General features: G+C 42.3%; 1 protein-coding gene across 1 annotated transcript in view; it reads right to left on the reverse strand.

The window, feature by feature from the left end:
* Positions 1-1,192: 1,192 nt before the first annotated feature.
* Positions 1,193-13,907, reverse strand: part of arl13b (ADP-ribosylation factor-like 13b) — a 33,081-nt gene continuing 20,366 nt past the window's right edge. Inside the window, exons 7-10 of the mRNA XM_084192984.1 lie at positions 13,144-13,258; positions 12,633-12,897; positions 8,414-8,482; positions 1,193-2,472 (exon numbers count right to left, since the gene is read on the reverse strand). Coding sequence (XP_084049110.1) covers positions 2,393-2,472; positions 8,414-8,482; positions 12,633-12,897; positions 13,144-13,258 — 529 coding nt within the window. The 3' untranslated portion in view covers positions 1,193-2,392. The remainder of the gene's footprint in view (positions 2,473-8,413; positions 8,483-12,632; positions 12,898-13,143; positions 13,259-13,907) is intronic.

The raw sequence follows: 13,907 nt of genomic DNA on the forward strand, positions 1-13,907 counted from the left end.
GGCTTCTTAAAAGTTAATTTGTGGAATTTCTTTCCTTGTTAATACGTTTGAGCCAATCAGTTGTGTTGTGACAAGGTAGGGGTGGTATACAGAAGATAGCCCTATTTGGTAAAAGACCAAGTCCATATTATTGCAAGAACAGCTCAAATAAGCAAAGAGAAACGAAAGTCATTTAAGACATGAAGGTCAGCCAATTCGGAAAAAGTGCAGTCGCAAAAACCATCTAGCGCTATGATGAAACTGGCTCTCATGAGGACCGCCACAGGAATGGAAGACCCAGAGTTACCTCTGCTGCAGAGGATATGTTCATTAGAGTTACCAGCCTCAGAAATTGCAGCCCAAATAAATTCTTCACAGATTTCAAGTCACAGACACATCTCAACATCAACTGTTCAGAGGGGACTGTGTAAATCAGGCCTTCATAGTCGAATTGCTGCAAAGAAACCACTACTAAAGGACACCAATAAGAAGAAGAGACTTGCTTGGGCCAAGAAACACGAGCAATGGACATTAGACTGGTGGAAATGTGTCCTTTGGTCTGGAGTCCAAATTTGAGACTTTTGGTTCCAACCGCCGTGTCTTTGTGAGACGCTGTGTGGGTGAACGGATGATCTCTGCATGTGTAGTTCCCACCGTAAAGCATGGAGGAGGAGGTGTGATGGTGCTTTGCTGGTGACACTGTCTGATTTATTTCAAATACAAGGCACACTTAACCAGCATGGCTACCACAGCATTCTGCAGCGATACGCCATCCCATCTGGTTTGGGCTTAGTGGGACTATCGTTTGTTTTTCAACAGGACAATGACCCAACACACCTCCAGGCTGTGTAAGGGCTATTTTACCAAGAAGGAGAGTGATGGAGTGCTGCGTCAGATGACCAGGCCTCCACAATCCCCGACCTCAACCCAATTGAGATGGTTTGGGATGAGTCGGACGGCAGAGTGAAGGAAAAGCAGCCAACAAGTGCTCAGCATATGTGGGAACTTGGAAAATCATTCCAGGTGAAGCTGGTTGAGAGAATGCCAAGAGTGTGCAAAACTGTCATCAAGGCAAAGGGTGGCTATTTGAAGAATCTCAAATATAAAACATATTTGTTTAACACATTTTTGGTTACTACATGACTCCATATGTGTTATTTCATAGTTTTGATGTCTTCACTATTATTCTACAATGTAGAAAATAATAAAAAATAAAGAAAAACCCTGGAATGAGAAGGTTTTGACTGGTACTGTATATGCACACATACATACATATAAATATCCATAAAAAGTCCATATCAATATGCATTGATTTCTCAGTCTGTGTTTAAAACAATGCTGTGTTCTTCAGCGTCAACACGGTCCTATTCATTAGGACACACCGTACCAAAATGTTTTGCAACACATGCCGGAAACAAGTGTTTATCATTGGTCACTTTTCCTGTTTGTCAGTTTTCCTCTGTTTGGTTCCTAATGAATATGACTCATCTCTCTCCAGTGCCCACCCAGTCATCCTCCGTCTGTCTCAGGGCCCACCCAGTCATCCTCCGTCTGTCTCAGGGCCCACCCAGTCATCCTCCGTCTGTCTCAGGGCCCACCCAGTCATCCTCCGTCTGTCTCAGGGCCCACCCAGTCATCCTCTGTCTGTCTCAGGGCCCACCCAGTCATCCTGTCTGTCTCAGGGCCCACCCAGTCATCCTGTCTGTCTCAGGGCCCACCCAGTCATCCTCCGTCTGTCTCAGGGCCCACCCAGTCATCCTCCATCTGTCTCAGGGCCCACCCAGTCATCCTCCGTCTGTCTCAGGGCCCACCCAGTCATCCTCCGTCTGTCTCAGGGCCCACCCAGTCATCCTCTGTCTGTCTCAGGGCCCACCCAGTCATCCTCCGTCTGTCTCAGGGTTGGGACAGTCCGCTCCACCATCGTAGTCCTGTGAGCTGGAGGACGCTGGGGGCGGTTCCTTGGTCTTGGCAGCATCTTCTCTGCTAGTGGTGGTGACGGTGGGGTCTGTAGATCTCTATACAGCACGCACTTTGGAGAGAAACCAAAGAAGAGAGCTGTGATTTGGGGGTCAGGGGTCAGGTCAAAGCCCTAATAAAAGGTCAGGGGTCAGGTCAAAGCCCTAATAAAAGGTCAGGGGTCAGGTCAAAGCCCTAATAAAAGGTCAGGGGTGAGTTCAAAGCCCTACTAAAAGGTCAGGGGTCAGGTCAAAGCCCTACTAAAAGGTCAGGGGTCAGGTCAAAGCCCTAATAAAAGGTCAGGGGTCAGGTCAAAGACCTAATAAAAGGTCAGGGGTCAGGTCAAAGCCCTAATAGAATTGCTTTAAGAGGACAAATAACGTTGTTTGAATTGAAGGTGGGGCTGGGGTTGGAAAACCAATCAGGTAGGAAGGAGTAGCCGGGTGGAGGGGCGGGGCTAGGATATGACATCATGAGTGTCGCTGTTAGGTCGTTGTTGACGGTTGGCCACAGGAGGGAGGGGCTTGCCGAAGAACTCTGAAAGAGAGAGAGGAAGAGGGAGAGGAGGAGGAGACAGGACTAAATTAGCTCCATCTATGTAAGGCCGGCTACTGGTTTCTGTTACCTGAAATCAAAACCAAGCATGTCAGAAATCTGTTATGTGTACTTCCTAAACAATATTAACATGATCAACTGTACACAGCACATACATCAAGACGACTTCAACGACGTAAGATCCCTTGAATAAAGGGACACAGGTGGCAGGTAGGATGCATGTAGGGAATGGAGTCAGTGTTGTTAAACATGCTCTGTAGACATAGAGAGAGGAAATGGAGTCAGTGTTGTTAAACATGCTCTGTAGACATAGAGAGAGGAAATGGAGTCAGTGTTGTTAAACATGCTCTGTAGACATAGAGAGAGGAAATGGAGTCAGTGTTGTTAAACATGCTCTGTAGACATAGAGAGAGGAAATGGAGTCAGTGTTGTTAAACATGCTCTGTAGACATAGAGAGAGGAAATGGAGTCAGTGTTGTTAAACATGCTCTGTAGACAGAGAGAGGAAATGGAGTCAGTGTTGTTAAACATGCTCTGTAGACCGAGAGAGGAAATGGAGTCAGTGTTGTTAAACATGCTCTGTAGACATAGAGAGAGGAAATGGAGTCAGTGTTGTTAAACATGTTCTGTAGACATAGAGAGAGGAAATGGAGTCAGTGTTGTTAAACATGCTCTGTAGACAGAGAGAGGAAATGGAGTCAGTGTTGTTAAACATGCTCTGTAGACAGAGAGAGGAAATGGAGTCAGTGTTGTTAAACATGCTCTGTAGACAGAGAGAGGAAATGGAGTCAGTGTTGTTAAACATGCTCTGTAGACCGAGAGAGGAAATGGAGTCAGTGTTGTTAAACATGCTCTGTAGACCGAGAGAGGAAATTGAGTCAGTGTTGTTAAACATGCTCTGTAGACAGAGAGGAAATGGAGTCAGTGTTGTTAAACATGCTCTGTAAACAGAGAGAGGAAATGGAGTCAGTGTTGTTAAACATGCTCTGTAGACAGAGAGGAAATTGAGTCAGTGTTGTTAAACATGCTCTGTAGACAGAGAGAGGAAATGGAGTCAGTGTTGTTAAACATGCTCTGTAGACAGAGAGAGGAAATGGAGTCAGTGTTATTAAACATGCTCTGTAGACAGAGAGAGGCAATGGAGTCAGTGTTGTTAAAAATGCTCTGTAGACAGAGAGAGGAAATGGAGTCAGTGTTGTTAAACATGCTCTGTAAACAGAGAGAGGAAATGGAGTCAGTGTTGTTAAACATGCTCTGTAGACAGAGGAAATTGAGTCAGTGTTGTTAAACATGCTCTGTAGACAGAGAGAGGAAATGGAGTCAGTGTTGTTAAACATGCTCTGTAGACAGAGAGAGGAAATGGAGTCAGTGTTGTTAAACATGCTCTGTAGACAGAGAGAGGAAATGGAGTCAGTGTTGTTAAACATTCTCTGTAAACAGAGAGAGGAAATGGAGTCAGTGTTGTTAAACATGCTCTGTAGACAGAGGAAATTGAGTCAGTGTTGTTAAACATGCTCTGTAGACAGAGAGAGGAAATGGAGTCAGTGTTGTTAAACATGCTCTGTAGACAGAGAGAGGAAATGGAGTCAGTGTTGTTAAACATGCTCTGTAGACAGAGAGAGGAAATGGAGTCAGTGTTGTTAAACATGCGCTGTAGACAGAGAGGAAATGGAGTCAGTGTTGTTAAACATGCTCTGTAGACAGAGAGGAAATGGAGTCAGTGTTGTTAAACATGCTCTGTAAACAGAGAGGAAATGGAGTCAGTGTTGTTAAACATGCTCTGTAGACAGAGAGAGGAAATGGAGTCAGTGTTGTTAAACATGCTCTGTAGACAGAGGAAATTGAGTCAGTGTTGTTAAACATGCTCTGTAGACAGAGAGAGGAAATGGAGTCAGTGTTGTTAAACATGCTCTGTAGACAGAGAGAGGAAATGGAGTCAGTGTTGTTAAACATGCCCTGTAGACAGAGAGAGGAAATGGAGTCAGTGTTGTTAAACATGCTCTGTAAACAGAGGAAATGGAGTCAGTGTTGTTAAACATGCTCTGTAGACAGAGAGAGGAAATGGAGTCAGTGTTGTTAAACATGCTCTGTAGACAGAGGAGAGGAAATGGAGTCAGTGTTGTTAAACATGCTCTGTAGACAGAGGAGAGGAAATTGAGTCAGTGTTGTTAAACATGCTCTGTAGACAGAGGAAATGGAGTCAGTGTTGTTAAACATGCTCTGTAGACAGAGAGAGGAAATGGAGTCAGTGTTGTTAAACATGCTCTGTAGACAGAGAGAGGAAATGGAGTCAGTGTTGTTAAACATGCTCTGTAAACAGAGAGGAAATGGAGTCAGTGTTGTTAAACATGCTCTGTAGACAGAGAGAGGAAATGGAGTCAGTGTTGTTAAACATGCTCTGTAGACCGAGAGAGGAAATGGAGTCAGTGTTGTTAAACATGCTCTGTAGACAGAGAGAGGGAATGGAGTCAGTGTTGTTAAACATGCTCTGTAAACAGAGAGAGGAAATGGAGTCAGTGTTGTTAAACATGCTCTGTAGACAGAGAGAGGAAATGGAGTCAGTGTTGTTAAACATGCTCTGTAGACAGAGAGAGAGGAAATGGAGTCAGTGTTGTTAAACATGCTCTGTAGACAGAGAGAGGAAATGGAGTCAGTGTTGTTAAACATGCTCTGTAGACAGAGAGAGGAAATGGAGTCAGTGTTGTTAAACATGCTCTGTAGACAGAGAGAGGAAATGGAGTCAGTGTTGTTAAACATGCTCTGTAGACAGAGAGAGGAAATGGAGTCAGTGTTGTTAAACATGCTCTGTAGACCGAGAGAGGAAATGGAGTCAGTGTTGTTAAACATGCTCTGTAGACCGAGAGAGGAAATTGAGTCAGTGTTGTTAAACATGCTCTGTAGACAGAGAGGAAATGGAGTCAGTGTTGTTAAACATGCTCTGTAGACAGAGAGAGGAAATGGAGTCAGTGTTGTTAAACATGCTCTGTAGACAGAGAGGAAATTGAGTCAGTGTTGTTAAACATGCTCTGTAGACAGAGAGAGGAAATGGAGTCAGTGTTGTTAAACATGCTCTGTAGACAGAGAGAGGAAATGGAGTCAGTGTTATTAAACATGCTCTGTAGACAGAGAGAGGCAATGGAGTCAGTGTTGTTAAAAATGCTCTGTAGACAGAGAGAGGAAATGGAGTCAGTGTTGTTAAACATGCTCTGTAAACAGAGAGAGGAAATGGAGTCAGTGTTGTTAAACATGCTCTGTAGACAGAGGAAATTGAGTCAGTGTTGTTAAACATGCTCTGTAGACAGAGAGAGGAAATGGAGTCAGTGTTGTTAAACATGCTCTGTAGACAGAGAGAGGAAATGGAGTCAGTGTTGTTAAACATGCTCTGTAGACAGAGAGAGGAAATGGAGTCAGTGTTGTTAAACATGCGCTGTAGACAGAGAGGAAATGGAGTCAGTGTTGTTAAACATGCTCTGTAGACAGAGAGGAAATGGAGTCAGTGTTGTTAAACATGCTCTGTAAACAGAGAGGAAATGGAGTCAGTGTTGTTAAACATGCTCTGTAGACAGAGAGAGGAAATGGAGTCAGTGTTGTTAAACATGCTCTGTAGACAGAGGAAATTGAGTCAGTGTTGTTAAACATGCTCTGTAGACAGAGAGAGGAAATGGAGTCAGTGTTGTTAAACATGCTCTGTAGACAGAGAGAGGAAATGGAGTCAGTGTTGTTAAACATGCCCTGTAGACAGAGAGAGGAAATGGAGTCAGTGTTGTTAAACATGCTCTGTAAACAGAGGAAATGGAGTCAGTGTTGTTAAACATGCTCTGTAGACAGAGAGAGGAAATGGAGTCAGTGTTGTTAAACATGCTCTGTAGACAGAGGAGAGGAAATGGAGTCAGTGTTGTTAAACATGCTCTGTAGACAGAGGAGAGGAAATTGAGTCAGTGTTGTTAAACATGCTCTGTAGACAGAGGAAATGGAGTCAGTGTTGTTAAACATGCTCTGTAGACAGAGAGAGGAAATGGAGTCAGTGTTGTTAAACATGCTCTGTAGACAGAGAGAGGAAATGGAGTCAGTGTTGTTAAACATGCTCTGTAAACAGAGAGGAAATGGAGTCAGTGTTGTTAAACATGCTCTGTAGACAGAGAGAGGAAATGGAGTCAGTGTTGTTAAACATGCTCTGTAGACCGAGAGAGGAAATGGAGTCAGTGTTGTTAAACATGCTCTGTAGACAGAGAGAGGGAATGGAGTCAGTGTTGTTAAACATGCTCTGTAAACAGAGAGAGGAAATGGAGTCAGTGTTGTTAAACATGCTCTGTAGACAGAGAGAGGAAATGGAGTCAGTGTTGTTAAACATGCTCTGTAGACAGAGAGGAAATGGAGTCAGTGTTGTTAAACATGCTCTGTAAACAGAGAGGAAATGGAGTCAGTGTTGTTAAACATGCTCTGTAGACAGAGAGAGGAAATGGAGTCAGTGTTGTTAAACATGCTCTGTAGACAGAGGAAATTGAGTCAGTGTTGTTAAACATGCTCTGTAGACAGAGAGAGGAAATGGAGTCAGTGTTGTTAAACATGCTCTGTAGACAGAGAGAGGAAATGGAGTCAGTGTTGTTAAACATGCCCTGTAGACAGAGAGAGGAAATGGAGTCAGTGTTGTTAAACATGCTCTGTAAACAGAGGAAATGGAGTCAGTGTTGTTAAACATGCTCTGTAGACAGAGAGAGGAAATGGAGTCAGTGTTGTTAAACATGCTCTGTAGACAGAGGAGAGGAAATGGAGTCAGTGTTGTTAAACATGCTCTGTAGACAGAGGAGAGGAAATTGAGTCAGTGTTGTTAAACATGCTCTGTAGACAGAGGAAATGGAGTCAGTGTTGTTAAACATGCTCTGTAGACAGAGAGAGGAAATGGAGTCAGTGTTGTTAAACATGCTCTGTAGACAGAGAGAGGAAATGGAGTCAGTGTTGTTAAACATGCTCTGTAAACAGAGAGGAAATGGAGTCAGTGTTGTTAAACATGCTCTGTAGACAGAGAGAGGAAATGGAGTCAGTGTTGTTAAACATGCTCTGTAGACCGAGAGAGGAAATGGAGTCAGTGTTGTTAAACATGCTCTGTAGACAGAGAGAGGGAATGGAGTCAGTGTTGTTAAACATGCTCTGTAAACAGAGAGAGGAAATGGAGTCAGTGTTGTTAAACATGCTCTGTAGACAGAGAGAGGAAATGGAGTCAGTGTTGTTAAACATGCTCTGTAGACAGAGAGAGAGGAAATGGAGTCAGTGTTGTTAAACATGCTCTGTAGACAGAGAGAGGAAATGGAGTCAGTGTTGTTAAACATGCTCTGTAGACAGAGAGAGGAAATGGAGTCAGTGTTGTTAAACATGCTCTGTAGACAGAGAGAGGAAATGGAGTCAGTGTTGTTAAACATGCTCTGTAGACAGAGAGATGAAATGGAGTCAGTGTTGTTAAACATGCTCTGTAGACCGAGAGAGGAAATGGAGTCAGTGTTGTTAAACATGCTCTGTAGACATAGAGAGAGGAAATGGAGTCAGTGTTGTTAAACATGCTCTGTAGACATAGAGAGAGGAAATGGAGTCAGTGTTGTTAAACATGCTCTGTAGACATAGAGAGAGGAAATGGAGTCAGTGTTGTTAAACATGCTTTGTAGACATAGAGAGAGGAAATGGAGTCAGTGTTGTTAAACATGCTCTGTAGACAGAGAGAGGCAATGGAGTCAGTGTTGTTAAACATGCTCTGTAGACATAGAGAGAGGAAATGGAGTCAGTGTTGTTAAACATGCTCTGTAGACAGAGGGAGGAAATGGAGCCAGGAATGGCTGAAAGATGAAGTACAGACAGATGGGTTAGTTAGTAGTTAGTTAGTGGTTAACATACAGGAGTGGAGTGGTGTTGGAGTCACTTTAAACATCATTACCAGATCGGCTCCTATCCCCAAGAGGCTCCAGCTTGGGAAGCCTAGACATTTTGGGAGTGGCCCATCCCACTAAAACAACAACAAAATAGATTATTAGGAGAAGCCCATCCCACTAAAACAACAACTAAATAGATTATTAGGAGAAGCCCATCCCACTAAAACAACAACTAAATAGATTATTAGGAGAAGCCCATCCCACTAAAACAACAACTAAATAGATTATTAGGAGAAGCCCATCCCACTAAAACAACAACAAAATAGATTATTAGGAGAAGCCCATCTCACTAAAACAACAACTAAATAGATTATTAGGAGAAGCCCATCCCACTAAAACAACAACTAAATAGATTATTAGGAGAAGCCCATCCCACTAAAACAACAACAACTAAATAGATTATTAGGAGAAGCCCATCCCACTAAAACAACAACAAAATAGATTATTAGGAGAAGCCCATCCCACTAAAACAACAACTAAATAGATTATCAGGAGAAGCCCATCCCACTAAAACAACAACAACTAAATAGATTATTAGGAGAAGCCCATCCCACTAAAACAACAACAACTAAATAGATTATTAGGAGTAGCCCATCCCACTAAAACAAAAACTAAATAGATTATTAGGAGAAGCCCATCCCACTAAAACAACAACAACTAAATAGATTATTAGGAGAAGCCCATCCCACTAAAACAACAACAACTAAATAGATTATTAGGAGAAGCCCATCCCACTAAAACAAAAACAAAATAGATTATTAGGAGAAGCCCATCCCACTAAAACAACAACAAAATAGATTATTAGGAGAAGCCCATCCCACTAAAACAACAACACAATAGATTATTAGGAGAAGCCCATCCCACTAAAACAACAACTAAATAGATTATTAGGAGAAGCCCATCCCACTAAAACAACAACAACTAAATAGATTATTAGGAGAAGCCCATCCCACTAAAACAACAACAAAATAGATTATTAGGAGAAGCCCATCCCACTAAAACAACAACTAAATAGATTATTAGGAGAAGCCCATCCCACTAAAACAACAACAACTAAATAGATTATTAGGAGAAGCCCATCCCACTAAAACAACAACAACAACTAAATAGATTATTAGGAGAAGCCCATCCCACTAAAACAACAACAACAACTAAATAGATTATTAGGAGAAGCCCATCCCACTAAAACAACAACAACAACTAAATAGATTATTAGGAGAAGCCCATCCCACTAAAACAACAACAACTAAATAGATTATTAGGAGAAGCCCATCCCACTAAAACAACAACTAAATAGATTATTAGGAGAAGCCCATCCCACTAAAACAACAACAACTAAATAGATTATTAGGAGAAGCCCATCCCACTAAAACAACAACAACTAAATAGATTATTAGGAGAAGCCCATCCCACTAAAACAACAACTAAATAGATTATTAGGAGAAGCCCATCCCACTAAAACAACAACAACTAAATAGATTATTAGGAGAAGCCCATCCCACTAAAACAACAACAACTAAATAGATTATTAGGAGAAGCCCATCCCACTAAAACAACAACTAAATAGATTATTAGGAGAAGCCCATCCCACTAAAACAACAACTAAATAGATTATTAGGAGAAGCCCATCCCACTAAAACAACAACAACTAAATAGATTATTAGGAGAAGCCCATCCCACTAAAACAACAACAACTAAATAGATTATTAGGAGAAGCCCATCCCACTAAAACAACAACAACTAAATAGATTATTAGCAGAAGCCCATCCCACTAAAACAACAACAACAACTAAATAGATTATTAGGAGAAGCCCATCCCACTAAAACAACAACAACAACTAAATAGATTATTAGGAGAAGCCCATCCCACTAAAACAACAACAACAACTAAATAGATTATTAGGAGAAGCCCATCCCACTAAAACAACAACAACTAAATAGATTATTAGGAGAAGCCCATCCCACTAAAACAACAACTAAATAGATTATTAGGAGAAGCCCATCCCACTAAAACAACAACTAAATAGATTATTAGGAGAAGCCCATCCCACTAAAACAACAACTAAATAGATTATTAGGAGAAGCCCATCCCACTAAAACAACAACTAAATAGATTATTAGGAGAAGCCCATCCCACTAAAACAACAACTAAATAGATTATTAGGAGAAGCCCATCCCACTAAAACAACAACTAAATAGATTATTAGGAGAAGCCCATCCCACTAAAACAACAACTAAATAGATTATTAGGAGTAGCCCATCCCACTAAAACAACAACTAAATAGATTATTAGGAGAAGCCCATCCCACTAAAACAACAACAACTAAATAGATTATTAGGAGAAGCCCATCCCACTAAAACAACAACAACTAAATAGATTATTAGGAGAAGCCCATCCCACTAAAACAACAACTAAATAGATTATTAGGAGAAGCCCATCCCACTAAAACAACAACTAAATAGATTATTAGGAGAAGCCCATCCCACTAAAACAACAACTAAATAGATTATTAGGAGAAGCCCATCCCACTAAAACAACAACTAAATAGATTATTAGGAGTAGCCCATCCCACTAAAACAACAACTAAATAGATTATTAGGAGAAGCCCATCCCACTAAAACAACAACAACTAAATAGATTATTAGGAGAAGCCCATCCCACTAAAACAACAACAACTAAATAGATTATTAGGAGAAGCCCATCCCACTAAAACAACAACTAAATAGATTATCAGGAGAAGCCCATCCCACTAAAACAACAACTAAATAGATTATTAGGAGAAGCCCATCCCACTAAAACAACAACAACTAAATAGATTATTAGGAGAAGCCCATCCCACTAAAACAACAACAACTAAATAGATTATTAGGAGAAGCCCATCCCACTAAAACAACAACAACTAAATAGATTATTAGGAGTAGCCCATCTCACTAAAACAACAACAACTAAATATATTATTAGGAGAAGCCCATCCCACTAAAACAACAACAACTAAATAGATTATTAGGAGAAGCCCATCCCACTAAAACAACAACAACTAAATAGATTATTAGGAGAAGCCCATCCCACTAAAACAACAACAACTAAATAGATTATTAGGAGAAGCCCATCCCACTAAAACAACAACTAAATAGATTATTAGGAGAAGCCCATCCCACTAAAACAACAACTAAATAGATTATTAGGAGAAGCCCATCCCACTAAAACAACAACTAAATAGATTATTAGGAGTAGCCCATCCCACTAAAACAACAACTAAATAGATTATTAGGAGAAGCCCATCCCACTAAAACAACAACTAAATAGATTATTAGGAGAAGCCCATCCCACTAAAACAACAACTAAATAGATTATTAGGAGAAGCCCATCCCACTAAAACAACAACAACTAAATAGATTATTAGGAGAAGCCCATCCCACTAAAACAACAACAACTAAATAGATTATTAGGAGAAGCCCATCCCACTAAAACAACAACTAAATAGATTATTAGGAGAAGCCCATCCCACTAAAACAACAACAACTAAATAGATTATTAGGAGAAGCCCATCCCACTAAAACAACAACAACTAAATAGATTATTAGGAGAAGCCCATCCCACTAAAACAACAACTAAATAGATTATTAGGAGAAGCCCATCCCACTAAAACAACAACAACTAAATAGATTATTAGGAGAAGCCCATCCCACTAAAACAACAACTAAATAGATTATTAGGAGAAGCCCATCCCACTAAAACAACAACAACTAAATAGATTATTAGGAGAAGCCCATCCCATCCAGATTTTCAACATGTTCATTAATACTGATGAAACTGTGTTCCAGCCCAGTTATTGGTCTGCCACGCCTATGGAGGGCTTAAAAGGGAAAAGGTCAGGTCTTATTGAAATGCTAAAAGACAATGTGTGTGTGTGTGTGTGTGTGTGTGTGTGTGTGTGTGTGTGTGTGTGTGTGTGTGTGTGTGTGTGTGTGTCTGTGTGTCTGTCTGTGTGTCTGTCTGTGTGTCTGTCTGTGTGTCTGTCTGTCTGTGTGTCTGTCTGTGTGTGTGTGTGTCTGTCTGTGTGTGTGTCTGTGTCTGTGTGTGTGTCTGTGTCTGTGTGGCTGTGTGTGTGTGTGTGTGTGTCTGTGTGTGTGTGTGTGTCTGTGTGTCTGGCTGTGTGTGTGGCTGTGTGTGTGTGTATGTGTGTGGCTGTGTGTGTGTCTGTGTGTGTGTGTGTCTCTCACCAGGTAGGGGTGGAGGTTTGGAGCTCTCGGGGGCTGCCGTCTCGTCCGTCCTCAGCGGGTCCACTTTGTGTTTCCTCTTTAATCTCAGTTTACCAGTCTTCTTCTTAGTCTGGTCCACTGAGGCTGACGCTGCACCGCTCTCCGGAGTCTGTCTCTCACCCTCCTCTTCCTCCTCTTCCTCCTCCTCCTCCTGACCTCCTTCGCCAGCATCGTTGGCAGCACCCTCCTGTCCTCCTCTCTGTGTATTCTTCAGCCGTTCTTCATTCTGCATGGATGGAACCCCCATGGTATACACACATTAATACAGCTAGAACACACAACCCATTTACTGACCACTGTGCAGCTCAAATGGTACCCTATTCCCTAAAGGGTACACTACAACTACACAGAGCTCTGGTCAAAACTAGTGCACTATATAGGGAATAGGGTGCCATTTCAGACGCATTGGTCCGAGCTCAAACAAATCAAAATCAACAAAAAGTGATGCTGATTGGCCCAGTGTATTCCACACCTCGTTGATGACGTTGCCTATTGGCTGGAAGGGGCTGGGTATGGCGTCGTCGTCTGTCTCCTCCTCCTGTAGAGTCCGGCCCTCCCTCTCCGCCTCCTCCTTCTCCTGACGGTCTCTGGGACCAAGGAGACGAGGGACATTCAGCAGTTCACTTCACAATCAAAACACTGACCCCCTAGATCTCACACCCTGTGTCCTGGGGGAGATCAAACACTGACCCCCTAGATCTCACATCCTGTGTCCTGGTGGAGATCAAACACTGACCCCCCTATATCTCACACCCTGTGTCCTGGGGGAGATCAAACACTGACCCCCTAGATCTCACATCCTGTGTCCTGGTGGAGATCAAACACTGACCCCCCTATATCTCACACCCTGTGTCCTGGTGGAGATCAAACACTGACCCCCCTATATCTCACACCCTGTGTCCTGGGGGAGATCAAACACTGACCCCCTTATATCTTACATCCTGTGTCCTGGTGGAGATCAAACACTGACCCCCTAGATCTCACACCCTGTGTCCTGGTGGCGATCAAACACTGACCCCCTATATCTCACACCCTGTGTCCTGGGGGAGATCAAACACTAACCCCCTAGATCTCACACCCTGTGTCCTGGTGGAGATCAAACACTGACCCCCTATATCTTACACCCTGTGTCCTGGGGGAGATCTTACACCCTGTGTCCTAGTGGAGATCAAACACTGACCCCCCTATATCTTACATCCTGTCTCCTGGTGGAGATCAAACACTGACCCCCCTATA

The sequence above is a fragment of the Coregonus lavaretus genome (assembly GCF_964263955.1).
Source record: "Coregonus lavaretus genome assembly, contig: HAP1_SCAFFOLD_702, whole genome shotgun sequence".
Classification (NCBI taxonomy): Eukaryota; Metazoa; Chordata; class Actinopteri; order Salmoniformes; family Salmonidae; genus Coregonus; species Coregonus lavaretus.